The sequence below is a fragment of the Nicotiana tabacum genome, chromosome 6 (assembly GCF_000715075.1).
Source record: "Nicotiana tabacum cultivar K326 chromosome 6, ASM71507v2, whole genome shotgun sequence".
Classification (NCBI taxonomy): Eukaryota; Viridiplantae; Streptophyta; class Magnoliopsida; order Solanales; family Solanaceae; genus Nicotiana; species Nicotiana tabacum.
The window spans coordinates 166229634-166253757 of NC_134085.1; the positions used below are offsets into that span (position 1 = coordinate 166229634).

General features: G+C 40.7%; 1 protein-coding gene across 1 annotated transcript; it reads left to right on the plus strand.

Moving 5' to 3' along the window:
* Positions 1–21167: 21167 nt before the first annotated feature.
* LOC107791570 (cytochrome P450 94B3-like) lies at positions 21168–22877 on the plus strand. The gene has a single exon (XM_016613658.2). It carries the CDS (start codon positions 21264–21266, stop codon positions 22764–22766), a length of 1503 nt encoding a protein of 500 aa, XP_016469144.2. The 5' UTR covers positions 21168–21263; the 3' UTR covers positions 22767–22877.
* Positions 22878–24124: the final 1247 nt, after the last annotated feature.

Genomic DNA, 24124 nt, shown 5'->3' on the forward strand with positions numbered 1-24124 from the left:
AGGACTGGATATAGATAATCAAATCTCTATTGTATGTACAAAGTCGACATGTGATTCTTACAAGAATATAATCAAATCTCCATTGCATGAATAAAGTCGACATGTGTCTCCCTACAAGAATACGATTATATCTCCATTGCATGAATAAAGTCGACATGTGCCTTCCTATGGGAATACGATCAAACCTCCCACATGAAATGGCCAAGGCTATCGGCGAAAATATGAGTTCGACCTCGTTCGAACTACGACGGGATACTACTTTGATGACAGTTCGAAGCATCCCCATGACCAAGGCTATCTATTAAAACAGGAGTTCGACCTTGTTCGAACTACGACGGGATCCTACTTCGTCGACAATTCGAATCAACATCGGCCAAGGCCATCGACGAAAATATGAGTTCGACCTCGTTCGAACTACAACGGGATACTACTTCGACGATAGTTCGAAACATCCCATGGCCAAGGTCATCGACTAAAACAGGAGTTCGACCTCGTTCAAACTACGACGTGATCCTAATTCGACAACAGTTTGAAGCAACATCCCAGTGCCCAAGGCCATCGACAAAAATAAGAGTTCGACCTCATTCGAACTACGACGGGATCCTACTTCGACGACAATTTGAAGCAACATCCCAAGGGCCAAGGCCATCGACGAAAATATGAGTTTGACCTCGTTCGAACTAAGGCGGGATACTACTTCGATGATAGTTCGAAGCAACATCCCAATAGCCAAGGCCATCGACGAAAATATGAGTTCGACCTCGTTCGAATCACGACGGGATCCTACTTAGATAACAATTCGAAGCAATACCCCATTGGCTAAGGCCATCGACGAAAATATGAGTTCAACCTTGTTCGAACCACGACGAGATCCTACTTCGACAAAAATTTGAAGCAACATCCCAATGGCCAAGGCCATCGACGAAAATATGAGTTCGACCTTGTTCGAACTACGGCGGTATCCTATTTCAATGACAATTCGAAGCAACATCCCAATGGCCAAGGCCATCAACGAAAATATGAGTTCGACCTCGTTGGAACCATGACGAGATCCTACTCCGACTTCAGTTCGAAGCAACATCCCAATGACCAAATCCATCAACGAAAATATGAGTTCAACCTCATTCGAACCACGACAAGATCCTGCTTTGACGACAGTTCGAAGCAACATCCTTATGGCCAAGGCCATCGACAAAAATATAAGTTCAACCTTGTTCGAACCATGACGGGATCCTACTTCGACGACAGTTCGAAGAAACATCTCAATGGCCAAGGCCATCGACGAAAATATGAGTTTGACCTCGTTCGAACCATGACGGGATTCTACTTTGACGACAGTTCGAAGCAGCATCCCAATGGCCAAGGCTATCGATGAAAAAAGGAATTGACTTCGCCCATAATCTAAATCAATTTAATAGCTCTACGTGTATCCTAGATACCATAAAATATTGCAAAGAATAACAAATCGACAAAATAAATTTTACATTGCATCAAAATGCTATTTACACTTGTCTTTACAAACAGGCTCAAGCATGCCCCCTACAAAAACTCCAAAATAAGAGCAAGCACAAACAAGAAACTACACATCATCCTCGGTGGGGTAAGCATCTTCGTACCACGAGTTCAAAGCAAGATGGTTCGCATCATCAGAATTGATGTCATCCCTGTCAGGTGTAAGAGGGTCGTACCCGCATGCCTCACAAGCTGCATGAGCTTCGGTGTGCACGGCCTAAAGTTTCGCTTCAGTTTCCCTCACCTCGATGTGAAAAGCCTTGTACACGTTAAGCCGAGCCTCAGTATGGACCCATAACTCATATAAACGACGAGGCACAACCATATCGACTGAGGCACGAGACGTAGAAGGCTGAGAGCGTTGACTTGCATCCTCCGCCCTCAGCGAGGCCACTTGTCCATTCAACGCATATAGCTCCGCCTCCAGTTCTTTGACATGCCCTTCAAGCCCCGCGACATTACGATTACAGGCCTCCTTCTTTTCAGTCAGCTCCGACCTACAAACACGGAGGGCATTCTCCAAAGATGCAGTTCCAGAAATAGCTGCCGCCAACTTATCAGAACCGACGCTCAGCTCGCCCTTAAGCCCCTCTACCTCTACTGCCTTCGCACTCAATTCAGTGGTCAAACTGACCACCTTTTCTTGCAAGTTGGCATTCTCTGCCATCACCCCATTGCTCAACTCAAGCTTGTCCTCTTTCACCTTAGAGGAAGCCTCGAGTTTATTGTTACGGGCGACAACCTTGATGAGCTCCTCATCCTGCTTCCTCAGCTCTTCGACCTTACGCTCCAGTTGGTCCTCCCTCTATTTGAGCCCCTCGCAAAACAACTGAAACTCAGGGTCCTGATTATAAATGTCGGCCATCGCGCGATGCTTAGCATGATATTGTTGATACTTGGACGACATCTTCTCATAAATGGCTATCCTTTTCCTCTCCCGACGCTCTCGCTCGGTCCTCATGATGAGGGTCTGGCACAAAGAAAAAGGAGAAGTTAGAAACAAAATACAGGTCGACGATCGCCACACAAACCTAATGACGAAAAAGGAAGAAAATGCACCTACCCGCAAGGCCATACCAGTGACGTTCTGAGACAACTTCATGCCGCTCATTGCCCTAAGCACCTCGGTTTTAGGGGCAATACATAGAGGAGATAAAACAGACGCCACTTGCTCACAGTTCAACAGAATGTAGTCCCCCATGACGTCTATATGATGATCAGACCTTTCTACTCTAACCTCCACGTGAGTATGGCGACCTACGAACTCGTTGGCATCCTCTAGGTTGACATCTGAACCTGAGCCGTCACCCTTGACATGATGACCTCCAACGTTGGACGATGCGCCGCCCTCAGCAGAGCGTACGAAGCTGGCTCCTGGGTAAACTTCTTTCGCTTAGGGAGATCTCCCTGATAAATGGCGTCAGCCATAAATACTGGTACGAGTACCGTCTATGACGCCCTACTTCTATCAGCATCCAAAGTCACGCCCTTCCCGAGCTCTATTCTCCTTCTCTTGCTTGATAATGGCTCATCCCCGTTAGAGGATTCGCCCAAGGGGTGTGGATCCGGCATTGAAGAAGCCTCCTCCCTCATGACCACGACTCGAGAGGGACCTTCTAATTGAATAGGTTGAGAACAACCCTCTCGAATAGACTCACTCAAAATAAACTATGTGTCCGCGACAACAAAGGCCTGTCGAAATGTAGGGACTGGCGCCCTCCGCCTGGAAGCTCGTCGACCTGTTATCACAAGGGCCGTATCAATAAACAACGTTATATAGCCAACGAAGTTGTAGGGAAAACATTTACCAGATGGAACTTTAGGGCATTTACGTTTTACGAAGGCAGGCCAATCTCGGGTTTTCGCTGCATGGGGAAACAGATGGGCGACCCAATCCCTGATACCCGCAATAGGGTGAGGTGGATGTCCCATATCTGCAAATAAGAAGCAAATAAACTTTATAATGAATACAAACGAAGGAAGAGTAAAACAAGTGGTGATACTTATGAATCTCATTCCATCGCTCTGGGAACCTGGCGGGGTAAGAAACGATATGTTCGGTTTTAACAAAGAAGTACTTGTGCCAAAACATGCAACTGGCCCGGTCGTCCGTCCTAACCACCATCCCGTTTATGCCACTGAGCCTTAGATACACCATGGTACCCCTGTGGAAGCCAAGCGTGAACATGTGCAAAAGGTGGTGGATAGAAACGTCACACTTCGCCAACTCGGCATACTTGGTCAATAGCAGAAGTATCTTGAGCGTATATGGCAAAAGTTGTGCTGGGCAAACTTGGTAGATCCTACAAAACTCTTTCGCTAAGGGTAAGAGAGGAAAAGTATAGCCAATCATGAAAGGGTACTCGTAAAAAGCACAGTACCCATGTCTGTGAACCTTTACAAAATCTCTCCCCGCCGCAATCATATCGACATGAGCGGGAATGCCATACTTTACATGAAGAGTGTCAATATGAACTTGCTCTGTCTCAGAGAGTACGGGGTCCGGAGTAGGAGGGGGATCTTTGAGGAAGTCACTTCGAGACATGGGGTGTCTCGGCAGTAACTCCTCCACCTTAGGAAGGTTGTCACCCTCTTCTACTACTGTATCTTCACCGCCCAAAGGGGACACCATGGACAATGGAGCGGCTTCAGGAACCCCTTCGCAAGATCGGTATTGCTTTGACATGATTTCGTTAAAAGAGAAAGGAGATGTTGATACCGTAGAAACAAAGGAGGAAGACGAAGTTGTGAACGAAGAATATGAGAAGAAGCGGAATATTGTCAGTGCTAGCTCGGAGAGATAAGGAGGGGAATTCAGAAGTGGAATGGCCAAGAACTTTTGAAAAAACAACCCTATCCCTATTTATAGGATTGGGTGGCACCAGAATCGAAGCGGAAGGTCACATAGTGGCACCAGAATCGAAGCAACAATCCATCAACTCCTGCCTCAAAAAATGCGCGTAATGATAACTTACCTGAAGATGCCATCATTTCCCGGTAAAATGTATAACCCGGTGTCTTGCCAGGCATGCAGACCGCCCACCATTGGCCAATGTCATAACGTTTCGAAGGATCACATTTCTTCGTAGGAACGCATCCTCGACAAGCGGAGGGACTAACTGTGTGGGTCCAAATTTGAACGACTACGACCGTCGATGAGTACGAAGCAACCTCGACCAGAATCGAACGACCAAGTTACAACCTCGACCAGAATCGAAGCAACAATCCATCAACTCCTGCCTCGAAAAACGCGCGTATTGATAACTTACCTGAAGATGCCATCATTTCCCGGTAAAATGTATAACCCGGTGTCTTTCCAGGCATGCCGACCACCCACCATTGGCCAATGTCATAACGTTTCGAAGGATCAAATTTCTTCGTAGGAACGCAGGGTGTCCGCTCATCGAAGACGCACCAAGTTGCAACCTCGACAAGCGGAGGGACTAACTGTATGAGTCCAAATTTGAACGTCTACGACCGTCAATGAGTACGACGAACGGCGAGGTCCTCGTAACCTGACGTCCAGCGGAGGACGACCTCTAGACAAGCATGAGATTGTATGACCCTTGTAATAATACGGACCCATTAGTAGATACTTGGAATATTCCTTATAATTTGTCTTTTATAGCTTAGTAGGATTTTATTCTTTATATATACAGCAAACGACAGTCTTGGGGGGGGGGTCCGAATTTTATATACTGGTTATAAACTTACTCACATAAACGATTGAAGAATTCTTATCATCGATATTTTCTTTAACTATCTTTCATTCTAGAGATTATTAGACTAAGCAAGGATTTATCCCTCCATATTCTTTGATTGATTTGTCCAAATTGATTCTTATATCTTTTGTGTCAAACAACCGGCTACAAGAAAGACTACGACCTTAAACCGCTTGTAAGCTTCTTTCTTTATTCAACCTAGAGCTTCTTTTCATGATAATACACCTCATATTATGCAACAATTTCAATACCATCCATTATTATAATCTTTCACGTATTAAAGTCAAATTTCAATGTTTTTGACCAATCAATTTAATGGTCTTATTCCATGTATTAGAGTCAAATTCATATTAGAAAATTACTAAGGGTCGTTTTGTTCTTCTGCAGAATAGATCAGATTCTGAGTTGAATAATTCGAGGTGCTATTGTGTTATTAAACGCAATGTATTGCTAATATACATAGGATATTTTCACTAAGAGTTTCACTAATATGCATTGACAGCTTAAAAGAATTCTATACTATCAATCACCGAAAGAATAACCACAAGAAACTATCCATGAAAAGGTGGAATTAGTAACCTAATAAATAGATTAACCTACTACAATACTATTGTTCCAAGTGAAATTTGTTTTGAAGATTGACAAATAAACTCAAATATGAACCAGGTTCATCCACAATGTACACAGACATAGGCAGATTCAAGTATAAGGGATGTACGTGAGGGAGGTAGGCTTAACTTGTTATATCTAATATCTCTTGATCGAAAAGGTTCCATAATTGATAAGGAGAAGGACTCCTTACTGAAAGAGAATACTATCCAAGATAAGAAAGGAGTTAGAAGTTGAAGTTAACTGGAACTCTTCCACCAAGGAAGAGTAGCATTAGAACTCTAGTTATTTTCTATTCTACTTACTCTATAAATTACAGGATGTTCTCACTTTACAGGTACACACAAAAGCTGAAGTTAAACATGAGTTGAGAGCAAAATAGCAAGGCATTTTGCAAGCAATTCTTCTGTGAATCAAGTGTGCGAACCTGAAGCTACATGAACCAGATAGAAGAACCAACTCCAAGTGTCTGTCTTTTATTCTAGTTCAATTGTTGTAGGTGTTTTCATATTGTACCTTTCAGCTTTATCTAGAAGCAATTGTATTAGGTACTCTAAGTATTCAAGTTAGAGTTAACTTGAAGTGTCGCAACAGTTAGAGGCTGGTTGCTATAACGGGATTAGAGGTAATCCTTAGATTTACAAAGGTGTTTTTGTAAATGTTGTTTTGGCTTAGTGATTTAGTGAAGTATTGGAAAAAGTCCTACTGAGTAGTAGGTCGTGGTCTTTCACCTTTTGAGCGGGGTGTTTTCCACGTAAAAATACTTGTGTTCTTTACTTTTCGCATTTATTATTTCCGCAATACTCATTTAAGAAACACATAGAAGAACCAGGTACTTCTATAATCAGTGCACGCGAAAATTGAACACCACATAAATCACCCCCCTCTTGCATGGAATTGAAGTATAAAACATCAATTACGTTAAAATGTATTGATAGTGAAAAAGCTTTACACCGTCATTATCTTTAAGAAAATTTATAATGTTGTGTATGGGTAAAATCAGGGACAATGCCTCCTCCGATTCCCCGATGAAAGAACTATCACGACCCTAATTTTCCTCCGCAGGATGTCTTGATGGCACCTAGTCTCTAAGACTAGGTAAGCCTAACACTTACTGAATTAATAGAAGAAATCAACCATCAAACGAAGAATATGAGATAAAAATCTTATACGCAATTACAATTCCAAAAACCGGTGGTACAAGTTATAAGTTTTACTGAGTTTACTAGGAAAATCTCTAATTAAAACTGTTTGGAATGGAAGTTAAATAGTACAAATACAAAATCAGAGGGTGACTCAGAGGTATGCAAACACAACGACAGGGTATCTTGAGTCTCCACAGCTCGACCAACCAGCTACTAATCAACAACAACCATGACACCTGGATCTGCACAAAAATATGTAGAAGCGTAGTATGAGAACACTACCGCGGTACCCAATAAGTATGAAGACTAACCTCGGTTAAGTAATGACGAGAGACAGACACCTATATGACTAAACAACCTGAACAAGTGTGAAGGTGAACTAACATAGGAAACAATATTAATATAAAGCTAAGCAGGATAAGGAACACAAATTAATACTTACAATGATTCACTAATAACAACAATATTTAATAGGAAGCAGTCAGGTAATAATGCTGTAGAGTAAATAGAACACATCCTAAGTCAGTGAAACCAAATAGAGGAAAAACCAGTAACAACTCAATAAGAACAACCGCTCACACACCAGATTTGTTCAAGCATTTCCACTAAGTACCGAGCCTCATAATCACAACTCACGGGTCCCAATTCTTGAACCCTAATCCCTCGGTACCTTGTGCCCACATTTCAATCCATAACCACACGAACGACTCACGTTCCAAGAGGAAAACTATCACACAGAATGTAAGTAGAGAAGAATGCATGTAATGGTCAATAATGTCAGGACTCATCTCCTTAAACCGATATTGATGATTCAACGTGTATTCCTGTGTAAGTGTTCTACCACAATTCAAGTCCGCAATTAAGAGTGGAGATAAGGAATGGCACATAAGAAACGATCATCATGAAATATACAGTGTAAATAAGACAGTAATGAAATAGACGTAATGACAAACACAACAAGATTAGCTACATAACACTAAACAAATAGAACAACATAGAGGAAAACAATTAGTAGTATGCTAAGAAAAATAACAATCAAAGACAAGTGCACAGAGAAGGGAAAATGACAACAAAGCCCTCCCGAGGTACCGCCTCGTAGTCTCAAATCGTAAAATGAATCACAATGGCACGTCATAAACGTCGTGCAAACAATAACAACCATACGGCATAAACCTCGTGCAACAATAACGATCGCACGATAGAAACCTCGTGCCACAATAACAACCCGCACGACAGTAATCTCATGCCTCAATAACAATCCGTATGGCAGAAACCTCGTGCCACAATAACAATCCGTACGGCAAAAACCTCGTGCCACACACAACACTGAATACCAAAACGACAATGATAATAACACAAGAATACAACAAATAAATCGACTCAGGAACTCTAGAATACAAAAAGACGGAAGAACGAACTCACAAGGAAAGACACGACAGGAAATAAGAGTACAATATAGCGATAACTCAACAAGGAAGAGATACTATATAGAAAAGATTTCACATAAGTACAATTCAACGATAAGAGAGAAAACATGAATCAATGACTCTAATTAAGGGTAAGTCATCAATGATAAGGGATAACAAAACTTCAATTAAGGTTGAGCAACTATGGAAGAAATTTAACAAACTCAATTAAGGATAAGCAGATCATGAGAAATATAATAATAACTTCAATCCAGGATAAGAAATTACGGAAAGGATCGCATAGAAATAAATGAAGCAACAACTTCAGTTAAGGAACATAAGACTTTAATCGGCAATAAGGATAAAACATGGAGCAATTAATTCCAGTTAAGACACGTAAGATGAATTTAGTAAATGGGGAGTTTAACATAACAAAACAACTTCATATCTAATGAACATAAGAACCTAAGAGCCCGAAATGGTCAAATTTCCACAAACAAGCCCGAGCATGTACTCATCACCTCGCGTACACGGGCTTCACATGACACAATTAGCACCAAAGACTCAAATTCTAAGGGGTAGTTCCCCCACACAAAGTTAGGCAATATACTTACCTCAAAGAAGCTAGACCGTTACTCTAAAATGAACTTCTCGACTGAAACAACCTTTGGACGGCTCAAATCTAGCCAAAATAACTTCAAATCATAAATAAAACTCATAAGAAACCATTCTGGATATTAAAGCTTCAATCTTGAACAAAAACTAAAAAGTCAACCCAAAAGGGTCACTATCTCGAAATCCGATAAAATTAACAAAATCCGAGCACCCATCCTGATACGAGTTCAACCATACCAAAATTATCAATTTCCGACATCAATTCGTCTTTCAAATCATCATTTTACTTTTGAAAGATTTCTTCAAAAAATTTCCATTTTCCTCCACTCAAAACACTAATTATAAGGTAAAACTAAAGATAGAAATATGGAATATAATAAATTTCGGGTGAAGAACACTTACCCCAATGATTTTTTTGATAAGCCCACGAAGAATCGCTCAAAACCGAGCTCTACAAGTCAAGATATGATAAAAATGGCCAAACCCTTGATTTTGAAAAATATATTCTACTGCCCAGGTATTTGTACATTGTGATCGCGGAAAGTCAATTATGATCGCGAAGAGCAAATAACTACTATCCAGTAATTATGCTACGCGATCGTGAATAGATATATATGATCGCGAATAGATACATGCGATCGCGAATAAGGGAACTCTGATGGCCCAAGGACTGAACTATGCGATCGCATGAGGTCACATGCGATCACAAAGGAGAATGAGTAAATTACCAGTTGTTACAACTGTTATACGCGAACGCGTAACATGGAATGCGAACGCGAAGAAAGATGATGCACAGGTACACGATCGTAGGTAGTAGCATGCGAACGCGAAGAACAAATATTTCTTGCCTCCAAAATTACACTACGCGAACGCGGAGGAGTTGGCGTGAACGCCATGAAGAAAATCAAATACCAGCAAAACAATAGTCCAACAATATGGAGAAAAGGTCCGTAGCCCATCCGAAACACACCAGAGGCCCCCGGGACCCCGTTGAAACATGCCAACAAGTTCCATAACATACCACAGACTCGCTCGTGGTCTCAAATCACATCAAACAATGTCGAAACTACGAATGACACTATTAATCAAACTTATGAACTTCCAAGTCTTCTGACTTCTAAAATTCGTGCCTAAACATACCAAATCAACCCGGAATGATGTCGAATCTTGCATGCAAGTTCCAAATAACATAATGAAGTTAATCAAATTTTGGTAATCGCATTCTGACCCCGATATAACCAAAGTTAACTCTCGCTCAAACCTCTTAACCTTCCAAAACTTTAATTTTTCAATTTTCGCTGAAACACTTCAAATTACCCAACGAACCTCCAAATCAAAATCCAGACGCACACCTAAGTCCGAAATGAACATACGAAGCTATTGAATCATCAAAATGCCATTTCGGAGTCATCTACACAAAAGTCAACTCTGGTCAACTCTTACCGCTTAAGCTACTAAAACAGGAATTCATCTTCCAAATTAACCCTGAATCATCCGAAAGATGAACTCGGCCATACATGCAAGTCATAATACTCAATACAAAGCTGCTCGAGACCTTAAGTCGACAAACAAGATGCCAATAGTTAAAACGACTGGTCGGATCGTTACAAGAACGATGTGGGAATACGGATCCACGAGATTATAATCGCAGCTAGAGACCCATCATATCGAGACCAGGGAAAGATGAACGATATATCTGACATAAGACACGGTAACGAGACATACCCCAGATCGAGTATAATTTCTAGACCTTGGGAGACGTGATGAAAGGTTATGCACGTATGATAGAGGGCCGTAATAATCTCCATCGATCGGACATTATGGCGAGAATCTCATTTAGAATCAACTATGGATCAATAGCTACTGGGAAAAGAAGATTTTTACCTCTTTTAGACTTGTACTAGGACTGAAATTTTCCTACTATATAAAGGGGAAGTTTTCTTTTATCAGATACATTATAACACGCAATTCAAAGCAATTAAAGTTGATTTTTACCTTCTAGCTACTGTTAGGAACTTTGCTCACTTGTTCTGATCTTCATTCACTACTAGGCTCGAACCGAGGGTCCAATCGAGGATGAGGTCACTGTTCAATCTAATATGAGGCTTTCTCATAACATTGCGATTGGTTAGATCGTTTATTCCGTCTTTAATTCATTTAATTGCTATTATTATTTATTCATGTTGAATTAAACCACGTATCCTTCAAACCACGTATAAGTTTAATTGTTACCCACTTTTGGGGTAAACAGTTCAGCGCCCACCATGGGACTAAGGATAATTGTGGTGATTCGATATGAATCTCCATAACACACCCTATTTTATGCTTGTTCTTTGAAATCTTAATTTTTGGCCAGCCTAAAAATGTCAAACTCTTAGTATTCTCACTTCAACGTTAACGCTGAGTATGGCCATCATGGTGAAAATAATAATTTGATTCCCAACAACGATGTCCTTCCTACCGATTCCAATGATTTCCCATCTGCCAACCTGGTTGATGCTAATTCGCAGTGGCCATCAACATAAATTTGCCAACTAACCCCGAAAATAGTACTCGTGGGGGACCCCGACCAACAACTCGAGAAGCGCCTGAAGGCGAAGGTGATGGGGTGAGCCTACAAATGATTTTCGAAATGTTGCAGGCTCAACAAGCGGCAATAGAACATCTACAAAATCAAAGCCACACCCCCAACAGGGTCGAGCCCGAACAATCCCGCGAAAGCACTCGAAGAAATGAATAAATTACCAAGAGATCAGGTGAAGCTGAGCTTGGGGTAAATCACGAGGTACTGAAAATGCTCGAAGCGGTTACAAAATGGGTGGAGTTAGGTAAGAAAAAGATTGAGGCTAATGACAAGAAGGTGGAAACATACAACTCTAGGGTCGATCAAATCACGGAGCACCCCTGATATTGTAGGGACCAGACTCCAAAAACGTTATCCAGAAGCTCTTTCCTCCGAGCGCGGCACTAAAGCCGATCACGAAGAGGTTTCGTATGACCAATATCCCCAAATATAATGGGACCACAGATCCAAATGAGCATGTGATCTCATATACATACTCAATCAAGGGGAACGATTTGGAAGATGATGAGATCGAGTCGGTGTTATCGAAAAAGTTTGGGGAGACTTTGTCCAAGGGAGCAATGATATGGTATCACAACTTGCCCTAAAATTCCATTAACTCGTTCGCTATGCTTGCAAATGCTTTCGTAAGGCTCATGCCGGGCCATCAAGGTTGAGACCATAAAGTCAGATCTTTTCAAGGTCAAACAAAAGGATACTACGAGATGCTCAGGGAGTTCTCAAGATTCTAGATGGAACATATGGACCTACCACCGGTTGCAGATGATTAGGCCGTTCAGGCGTCCACTCAGGGGCTCAACCCTCAAAGTTCCTTGGCTTCTCAATATCTAAAACAAAATTTGGTGGAGTACCCGATGGTAACCTGGGCCAACGTCCACAATAGGTACCAGTCGAAGATCAGGGTCGAGGATAACTAACTCGGGGCCCCTTCTGGATCTGTTTACCCTGTCAGGGCCGATGATAGACCTAAGAGAGCCATTGATCAAGAGCCAAGACTGGTATGAGATCGGTATCAACTATATAACACACAACAAAGGGGAAATGGATCCGAGCGTCACCCCCACAAGGAATGAGAAGAGAAGAGATCGAGGGCCTAGTGGTCGAGGTATGATGAGAAAGAATAGGTTCGATAGGCTGCTCAGGAGTAGGGAAGCATCGAGATTATTAGAGTACAACTTCAATGTGGCGCTGCTAGCATTGTGTCAGCCATAGGGCACATCAAAGAGACCAGATGGCCCCAACCATTACAGTCCAAACCTACCCAGAGAGATCCTAATTTGATTTGTAAGTATCACGGAACTCATGGTCACAGGACCAAAGATTTTTGATAATCAACAGAAGAAGTTGCTCTATTATTCAACAACGGGCACCTCCAAGAATTCCTGAGTGAGCGAGCCAAAAACCACTTCAGAAATTAGGACGCCAACAAACAGGTCGAATAAGAGGAACCTCAGCATGTGATCAACATGATCATCGGAGGAGTCGATATTCCCCAAGGGCCTATGATCAAACGCACTAAAGGATCTATTACAAAGGAAAAATGCACTCGAGATTATGTTCCGGAGGGAGCCATTTCATTCAGCGACGAAGATGCCGAGGGTATCGTACAGCCTTACAACGATGCACTGATAATATTCGTACTTATAAATAAATCTCGAGTTAAACGTGTGCTAATTCATCTAGGTAGCTCAGCCAGTATCATCAGATCAAGGATCTAAAGCAATTGGGGTTATAGGACCAAATCATACCAGTTGTCCGGGTATTGAACGAATTTAACATAACGTGTGAAACCACAAAAGAAGAGATAACCTTAATAGTAAACATCACCAGAACAATCCAAGAAATGAAGTTCTACGTGATCGAAGGGGACATGAGGTACAATGCTCTATTAGAAAGGCCAAAGGTCCACAATATGAGGGCGGTACCCTCGATCTTACACCAGGCATTGAAATTTCCCACACCAGGGAGAATCAAAACGGTCTATGAAGAACAGTAGACTGTAAGGGAGATGTTTAATGTCGATGAGGTAATACTGGTGCCCGTGATATCAACATCAAGAAACACAGAACTGACCAAAAAGGAGGAGATTAAATAGAAATCACTGATACCGGCCTCAGTCGAACTGGAGAAACAGGAAGAATGAGGATCAGGTGAAGAGGACGATTATGGCATCCCGAGATCATTCATAGATCTTGATAACACCGATGCCACCAAATCAACGGTTGAAGAGTTAGAGCAAGTCATATTAATCGAGCATCTACTAGATCGAAAGGTATACCTTGGCACGAGGTTAACCCCCAATCTTAGGAAAAAACTTATTGATTTTCTTAAAGCTAACGCCAATTGTTTCGCTTGGTCCTACCTTGACATGACAGGGATCCCACCGGAGGTAACCACTCACAAGAAGAGTTTGGACCCAAAGTTCCATCTGGTTAAGTAGAAGAGGGGACCACAGTTCGAGATCAAACATGCGTTCATCAAGGAGTTTGTCCTTGACCGAGGCAAGCTCCTATTTTGTGGCCTCTTTCTCTGAAGCCAGATGTTCCATCCCTCCCTTTCACGTCTCGGTCGTGGCATTGACCTTGTCCATCTCATCCCGAAGTTGGTCGATCATGTCTACCTTCTCTTTGACCTACGAGGTTGCAATATTAGTCACCACGAGTAGATTCTTATTTTTAGCCTCAAAGATATTTACCTTCTCGACCAGGTAGGCGTGCTCCCACTTCACAGACAAGCCCATATTTTAAGCCTTTTCCAGCTCGGCTCAGGGAATTAGGAGGTCCTTTAGGGCCTCATCTTGTTATTTACTAAGAGTCCTATACATGCCCTTCTTCCGGACTTGCTCTTTAAGCTCGAACTTGAGCTGGCTGATCTCGAAGCGGAACTGAAGGAAGCTTTCATGATGAAGCACCGAAGCCCTAAAGAACAATGAGGCTATTAGAATATGCTGAGCAAAAATCCCCGAAGGATGCAAAGGATAAACGTCTTACCCGGTTTAGTACCTGTTGTGCCTCATTGAAGAGGCTAGACATGCCTACTTCGTTCATCTTTGTCTGGTCCTTCTCGGTCACCAAATAATGAAGGTAGTTGTCCACGCCCACCAGAGCGGACATTGCCCGGGCATCTGTTGGGAAAGTAAGAATGATCGTTCTCTTATGGTTAGGGTCCACACTTGGGGCAGGGAATTGCTTCACTAGTTTCGGCTCGAGCTCGGCTCGCCTGCTCCTAATGGCACATCCTTTTTTGGGACCTCTAGGTGACCAAACCCGGAGAAGTCCTCCAACGCGGCCATGTCCATGCCATTGAAGAACGTGTTGAAGGCATCATCTAGGCCTAGTGCCATCTTGTTTTATTTCTCCTTATCAGCTTGAGCCTCTTCGAGCATGGACTCAGTATAAGACGGCATCTCCGCGATGTCAATGACACCGGCTGCATCCTTTGGGCAGGAGAATTTTCACGATAGGCCATAACCTCAAACTCTTCCCCTGGTCCCCGAGCTAGAGGAGGATTGACCTCTTGGTTACCTTTCCGAGTTGCCTCTTGCTCCCCCTCTTTGATAGTCAACCCGTGAACAATAAACTCGAGGTCGTCATCCTCGGGATAATCCCTGAGTCAGTAGAGGGAATCAGAATTCGGTACCTTAGACTTGGTACTTTTTTTGTTTTTTTGGATCCAGATGGCCACCCTCTTCTTCCTTACCTCGGCATTCAGAGAGTCCGAAGACTTCCTTTTCTTCCTTTTCTCCTCATTTGCGGTAGCCCCGAGCTGTCCCGAAGCGGAGGGTACAGTGAGCGCGGTCAGATCCTCATCATCATCCAATAGCCTGAGCTTGGTGGTCTTGGGCAAAGATACGAGAAGGAAGAAAACTTAGCGAAATATAATTCTAGTGTATGAATGTAATAATTCAGAGAGAACCTCACCATGAGAACGGGCCTCCCACTTGCCCTTCTAAAGCTTGCTCCATGCGCGCTCGGAGTAGGGCATTTGTTTGCATATCCCCTCTATCTATTCCTTAAAGAGGGGGACTATGTTAGGAACGCGGGAAACCGTTTCACAACGACAAACACATGCAATTAGGAAAATAATAAAATGGAATTCCAAATACTCGAGAAGGAAAAGATTTACGAGATGCATTCCATTTTTTGGGGAACGGTAGAAATTCGGAGGGAATGAGGTCTTCGGGCTTCACCCGAACGAACCTCCCCTGCCAACCTCGATGTCGGTCCTCGTCGATGCTGGAGAATGGAGCTTTACTTGCTCGGTGAATGAGCTTGATCAGCCTCCCTCAAATGATTCAGGGACTGTATAAACGAAGCAGATGGCGAGGGTAAACTGAGGTGCTTTGGTATTGTTCAGGAAGTGTCAATGGAGGATTACGATCCTCCAAAAGGACGGGTGAATCTGCCCAAGGCAGACCTCGTATCTTTTGCAGAAGTCGAGAAATATGGGGTCTACCGGGGTGAACGTGAAGGGGTAAGTGTAAACACTTAAGTACCATTCCATGTGAGTGGTGATGGCTTCGTTAAGTCCGGGGACGACCACTTCATTTCCCTCCCAGTTACTGTCTACCCGGACTATGGTTACTGTTTCCTCAGTAACAGAGCATATGTATAAACATGCTCCCTCGCCTCGGTCTTGTTAACTGAAGGTCGTCTCCACGTTGAAGACATTCCCAATAGAGCAACACCCGGGTACGAAGCTCGTCAAGGGAGACTCCTGGGCCGCCTCAGGAATGGTCACCTCGGCGTCTGTGGCCGGGTTGGAAGATAAATGAGCGATTTGCTGAGGCATGAATTTTGAAGTTTTTGCCATGGGGATATGGGAAATATGAAGGTTTGAAAAAAAAATATGAAGATTTGAAGATGGGATGAAGATATGAAAGTCTCGGTTGAAGATTCAAAGAGAATGTATGAAGATTGAGGATGAAGATATGAAGGTCTAAGGAGCTATGTATGAAGATTTGAAGGAGTTAAAGGTAAGTAGAGAATTTGAAGGTAAGTCGAAGGGTTCTGGAATCGGAAAGTGGAGAAATAAAAAAGGGTAAGAGTTTTTATAGGGGAGAACAATCACTGCGTGACGTTTCGCATTCGAGGACAGTCAACCGGCGGCTGACACATGCTCGAAGTCAGGATGATGCGACTGATGTGACGTTTCTTTGACCCAACAACTCGGTGGTAACGTATGAAGGAAGGAATCGGGGTTCATTTTTCGCTTTCCGTTGCTCGATAAATCTACCCTTCGGAAAACAAGGGAACTATCTGTGTACCCCGGTTCCCCGATGAAAAAACGAAGGGAGAACAAAGATCCGCGAGATTGTAATCGGGGATAGAGACCCATCATATCGAGACCCGGGAAGGATGAACGATATATCGGACATCGGACACGGTACAACAACGCACCCCAGACCGAGTATAATATTTAGCCCTCGGGAGATGCGATGGACAGTTATGCACAACTGATAGGGGGCGTAATAATCGCCCTAGACCAGACATTATGGCGAAAATCTCGTTTAGAATCAACTATTCATCAATAATTACCTTAAAAAGAAGATTTTTACCTTTTTAGACTTATACTAGGACTAAAGTTCTCCTACTATATAAAGGAGAAGTTTTTCTTTTATCGGACGCATTGTAACACCCAATTCAAAGCATTAAAAGTTGATATTTACCTTCTAGATACTTTTAAGAACTCTTCTCACTTGTTCTGCTCTTGATTCATGATTGGGCTCGAATCGAGGGTCCAATCGAAGACGAGGTCACTGTTCGATCTAAGATGAGGCTTGGTCATAACATTGCGATTGGTTTGATCGTTTATTTCGTCTTTAATTCACTTATCTGCTATTAATTATTCGTGTTGAATTAAACCTCGTATCCTTTAAACCGCATATAAATTACACTCTAAATTTGCCTACAACTAACGGAGCGTATTTCTTGGGCATGCAATTGAGTTGTCGACATAGAAGCATCATTTTCAAATTATGAGCTCGTGATAAATTAAAGCTTATCACAAACTTACACAAATCCCATCAATATGATGGCATAATATGTGACAAGTCGTAATTTGAGCAGAATTTTCTCTTGAAAATTGGACGGTAGACTACCAGGAAAAAAACTTAATACAAATCCAAACTAATGTCCACTCAATTTTCTGTTCTTTTTTCTCTCTCTTTATTCATGCGTTTCAGTAGATGACACATTACAATTTACAAGTACTGTCGCGGTAGGACTTATCCTTAAACGACGAGTGTATATAAATCTAAGAGGAAAGCGCCGAAATTAATTTGGATAACGGCCTTTTGAGAAGCAAATGACCTGTGATCAAATGATTACTAGTACAAAATAAGAATCACGTGCTTTTTTAAGTACGATTGATATTGTTAGTCGGACTGTAGTGGAAATCTCTAAATTGAACTTATCATTACGCAACAAGAAAAGGGAAATAAATAGTTAACCAAATGCGGCGCGACGTTTTCAAATTGCGGAATAACAAGCTTCCAAAAATGAAATGGCTGTAATTTACTGAACCGGCAAGAAAGGAGGTAAATAAAAATCTCAGAGTTTAATTGTAGAGGAATATAGTCATGTACATAAGGATGAAGTAGAGTCTGAAAAGAAAAGGTGTAAATGGATTTAACAAATGACAAATAAGGTTATTGACCAACATAATTTATATTTCCTCTGTTCCAATTTATGTGAACCTATTTCCTTTGGTCCGTTTAAAGAAAAAATGACCCTTTCTAAATTTAGAAACAATTTAGCTTAAACTTATAATTCTACCCTTAATTAAAAGCTTTTATAATCGTACAAATACTCTGGGTCTCTTTTTGACTTGTTTAAGACCACAAATTCCAAAAGTCTTCATTTTTTCTTAAACTTCGTGCTCAGTCAAACAGGTTGACATAAAGTCTTCATTCCAAAAGTTTTCATTTTTAATTGTGGATAGTTTCAGTAAGAGTATTTGGCATGAAGATGTAAATGAAAAAGTGATCCATGAAATTCGTCGTAAATTAAATTTGGATACATCATATTATGCATATATCGTTTTTAATCATTTTTAAACTCAAGATTAGTCCTAGATCCTTTTTACTTAGGAAGCATGATTTTTGTTCGCTCTATATTAGTTAGTCAGATGAATTAATTAATGTTTCGCCTCACACTTTGTTTCTTATATTCTTTTCTAGGCAATGGAATTATTAAAAAAAAAGGGTTTTAATTGGATATCTTAATTCCTAATAAATGGACCACTTGGATAAATGCTCGGTCGGTTGCAATAATATATATTGGTCATGTTAAATTACCGGCCTTTTGTTATCTTTTTGACAAAAATTATTTGTGATATTGATGTTCTCAGCTTGAAACCAGTTAGCTTAAGGGCTAAGGCAATGATTTGGAAAGAAGAAAAAATAAGGCAATAGTTAACGGCTCAACGCCAGGCCAAAAATTAGGTTTAATTTGCGGTAGATTTTGGTGATACTTACTGATGTATACACCAACGTCAGGCCAATTGATTTAAGTTTATTTCTACCGACCTTTAAATTTTAATTAATTAATCATTTTTCCTGACTTCTTTTCTTTCCTTACATTACTTCATTTTGTCAAATTTAATTTGATACCTCAAAAACATTGTTAGCCGACACATCCTTGGATAGCAAACAGACGAAGGGATGAGAAATGATGGGGTGATAAGTGATACACATGAATGGTTAGGATCCTTCGCTCTTAATCAGAAATTTCGAGTTTGAGCCTTAGAAATAAAAAAATTATTAATATGGAGCATTTTTTTCTTTACTCAATGGGCCTTTCCGAAGGTTACAAATCTGAATTAGTTGGGTCTAGTGAGCTACAACGATGGATACTGAATGATTACAATAACATTATACTCGCCTAAATTCAAAATTAGTTGTGATCGATAGTTACATGTAAATCCTCAATATTTTAAATGCTCTATTCGGATTGTTAAAAGGAAGAAAAAATGGTGTGACTTTGATGTCGACGTAAAACCAAAAAGGGAAATTATTAAATAATTGTCCTTTCAATGGAGCAAATAATTAAGTTACGTATATCTTGGCCCCCTTCTATTAGTTAGGGAATAAACCCTGGAACGTGCTAAATTATAGATCACGTATTTAATGCTTATCACTACAACACTGCTGGACAAGTTATTTTTTTCTTCTTTTTCTTCAACTGGACCAGTTATTAAGAAACCCCACTATTAGGCAGCTGCCAGCAAAACTTTTTCTTTGGAAATGTTAATTGAAACATACGATTAGTTTCGGTCTAATTACGATGTTTAGACTTTAGTGTGACTGTGATATATAAATACGATGAAATTGTGTAAAGTAGTATGATACTCCTACGAATTAAAAACATTAGAGCTTAAAAATAATTCAAACTGACTCATATATTTGCCCGTAATAAGTATCCAAAAGTATTGAAAACATGCTCAAAAGTAAAAGGATTACACTTTTTTTTTTTACACTTAATAACATATATAGTTGAAACATAATGTTATAAAACTAATTAGTTAGACTGCAATATAGTTATTTACAGGGGCGAAGGGAGAGTAGAACATACGGGTTCCGTCGAACCCAGTAGTTTTGGTCCAAATTATGTATCTGTCTTAAAAAATTTATTGAATATGTATAAATTACTAATTTAAAACCCAGTATTTTAAAAGATTTAAAATTTTGAACCCATAAGTCTTAAATACTTGCTCCGCCTCTGATTATTTTAACTAACTTGAAAGTCAAATAAAGAAAGGGTAGTTTAGTCAACCAAGGGGTCATATGTGCGGCTGCTAATATCTCCGTGATGCCGCACTTTATGTGGTATCATTAGTAAACAATACAAACATATTTGGTGTATTAGCAATACAGTTTATTAACAATAGCGGGTTTTAATCCAAAAAAACAAACATGAATTATTCAACCCAGAACTTATTCTACAGACCTACAAATACAAACCTTAGTAATATTTTTAATATGAATTAATTTGATTCTAATACATGCATGGAAGATTAAGTTGAATGGTCAAAAGTATTGAAATTTGACTATAATGCTCAAACACATAAAATTGGATGGTCAAAAGTATGAAAAGAAGCTTCAGGTTGACTAGAATGAATCTTTTGAGTTGTTCACGGTTTTCGTCTTCGTTCAATGTAGAATAAGAGGCCATTGGCCTCATATTGTGTCATCCAACAACGCATCGGCGTCGATGTACACACATATATATAACCACATATTCAAACTTAGCTTGTACAAACTCAGTTGTGAAATAGGCCGACATAGACTTGTGTTTAATTATGTGTAAGACTGTAAGTTAGTAACTACCATATCCATATGGTTAGAACATAACGATAATTAGGGTTTGTCGACCTTACTGTTTATATAGATATCTAAAAAAGAAAGTCATTTAATTTTCTCGGCGCATGACTCTTAAAAGCTCTCCACCAGCGGCCCACTTTCAAGTTCCAGTTTCCACATAAGAATCACGTGATAAATATTGCATAATAATGAAGTGTGGCAAATTTCCTCCCTCGTGTCATTTTCTTTCCACATACATATAAATAGAGCCACTTATTCCTCACAAATCAATCAAACCTCATTCACTCTTTCCTTTAGCCCCTGTCTTCCTTTTGAAGCCACTGAAACACTCATCACTTTCTAAAAAAGATGTTTCTTTCCCTCTTACTTTCGTTCATTTTAGGGTTTCTTTCCTTCTCTTTTTTATCTTTCTCCAAAAAACTTCATCTCAAATTCCGAAGAATCACTCCCATATATGGCCCTTCCTCTTACCCAATCCTTGGCTGTCTTATTTCCTTTTACAAAAATCGTCACCGTCTATTGGATTGGTACACTGAACTTTTGTCTGAGTCACCCACACAAACCATTCTAGTTCAACGCTTTGGTGCCCCTCGAACTATAATCACAGCCAATGCAACTAACGTTGAGCACATTCTCAAAACGAACTTTACTAATTATCCAAAAGGCCAGCCATTTACAGAGATTCTAGGCGATTTTCTCGGGATGGGGATCTTCAACGTAGACGGCGAGCGATGGAACACGCAGCGCAAATTGGCTAGCCACGAGTTCAGCACAAAGTCATTGAGGGAATTCGTGGTCAAAACTCTAGAAGAAGTAGTTGAGACGAGACTGATTCCATTGCTTGACCAAGCTGCAAAATCTAACAAAATTGTGGACTTGCAAGACGTGCTTAGGTGTTTTGCATTCGACACTATTTGCAAGGTGTCGCTCGGTACTGACCCACATTGCTTGGACGATCTTTCGCACGTGCCAATTCTGGTTGAAGCGTTTGACAACGCTTCACAAGCGTGTGCCATGCGTGGGATGGCGCCTATATACGCGGTCTGGAAAACCAAGAGAGCGCTCAATTTAGGATCAGAGAAGAAGCTGAAAGAAAACGTGAAACGAGTTCACTGTTGTATTAACGAGATCATAGAGAAAAAGAAACAAAAGATCAGTGAAAATGGGGATCACAAAAACATGGATCTTCTCTCTAGATTATTAATTGCTGGCCACGAAGATGAGGTGGTAAGAGATATGGTCATAAGTTTTCTAATGGCCGGAAGAGATACAACTTCTTCAGCCTTGACTTGGCTTTTTTGGCTAACCACCAAACATCACGACGTCAAAAACGAAATGATCAATGAAATAACTTCGATCAACAATGGCGATAAGGCACTCGAATTCGACGACTTGAAAGAGATGAAGTATTTACAAGCATGCTTGAATGAATCAATGAGGCTTTATCCGCCGGTGGCTTGGGACTCAAAGCATGCGGCTAAAGATGACATTCTACCCGACGGTACAAGAGTTCAAAAAGGGAATAGAGTTACTTATTTCCAGTACGGAATGGGTAGAATGGAGGAGATATGGGGAAAAGACAGACTTGAATTTAAACCGGAGCGGTGGTTGGATGAAAAGGGAGTGTCGAAAAGTGTTTGTCCCTATAAGTTTCCAGTGTTTCAAGCAGGTCCAAGGGTGTGTTTGGGAAAAGAAATGGCATTCACACAGATGAAGTATGTGTTGGCTTCAGTACTAAGGCGGTTCGAGATTAAACCGGTGAATGTAGATAAGCCGGTTTTTGTGCCTCTTTTAACCGCACACATGGCTGGTGGTTTCAATGTGCGAATTTATCACCGTGGCAGCGAATGAAATGTAAAACATTACACTGATGAACAATTAGCATTTGCTGCTAGTTATACACTGCAAATGAAAATCTAATTAGTTAAAGAGTATATATGAATATATAGCTTGATTATTGAAGTGTTCGTAGTACATGTACATGTTTGACGTGAAGTACACATGAAGTAGAGTTATCCGGCTTATTCAGTGAGTTAGTCTTGCTACCTCCAGAAGAATGGTGTGTTTTTCAAACACGATCGGTTGTCGAAATTAAATATAGAAGGTACCATACATGATCACAAGCTTTTTCTTTATAGTAACATAATTTTTAGAAATATTTGGAAAAGTAGTACATTGTAGTTAAAGAAATAAAAGTTGTTTCATTACTTTATGCCAAGCAAGTTGGGATAGAGGAACTAGTACAACTAGGCAATCTGCAAAGTGAGGTTTAATCTCATTTAGGACTAAGAAATGCAGCAGTGTTTTGTTAGATGAGGAAATAGAGCTGAGATGTCATCGACATATTCTTTCCCTATTAATGGAGAAATCTAATAATTTATTCTGATATCAGTGGATTAGAAAAATGGTGGGTCTATGTACGGTTTCATTTCTGATGCAATGTATTTAAAGCCTTGGTATCTTCATCTGCTAAATGCGAAGAGCCAATACCATGTGACAGACAAAAACCACGAGCTCTAGTTTAGTTATTATTAGTTATGGATTGGAATACATGGAAGAAAGAATAGTTTCAGCCATTCCATATATAAAATTGATGCTAAGAGTACTAAGGAATCATCCGAAAAAATCAGTGGGAGTTATGAATTAAAAAAGTCATATGCCATGTGTTATATACAAGGTGCATGAATTAACTTGAAAATTTACACTGACGGAGATCCGCAAAAATAGAGTAAATACTCCTCCAAAACGTCATTTAACAAAGATAATCAAAACGGCCAGCCCAGCCCAACCCAACACAAGCCAACTCTTGCGGGCCTTTCAATTTGTTGGACTAGGATGGACAAGCCCATCATTTTAATGTAAAAATTGCAATAGGACGCCCCCATTTAACTTATATTTATTTTTTTTTAAACTTTTAACTTGTACCCACTTTTTAATCAACTTCAGTCCATTTCTCCTCCTCCTCCTCCTCCTCCTCAAAGTTTTATCTTTTCTTTTTCCAGAAGTAAGGTTCATCCCTATCTGCTTTTTCTTATTTCCCGGTGAGTCCTATAAATTTTCACGCCAACCTATACATCTGAAACAACCAATTTACTTTCTTCTCAGCTCTTGCTCGACACACAAATTTGTTTTGCTGAAAAGATAGCACAAAATAGGGGTCAAGTAATTGCTCTTCTTTCTTCCCAGCTCTTGCTCGACACACAGAGATG

Coding starts and splice junctions, on each gene's coding strand:
- LOC107791570 (XM_016613658.2), top strand. CDS start 21,264: ATGTTTCTTTCCCTCTTACTTTCGTTCATTTTAGGGTTTCTTTCCTTC.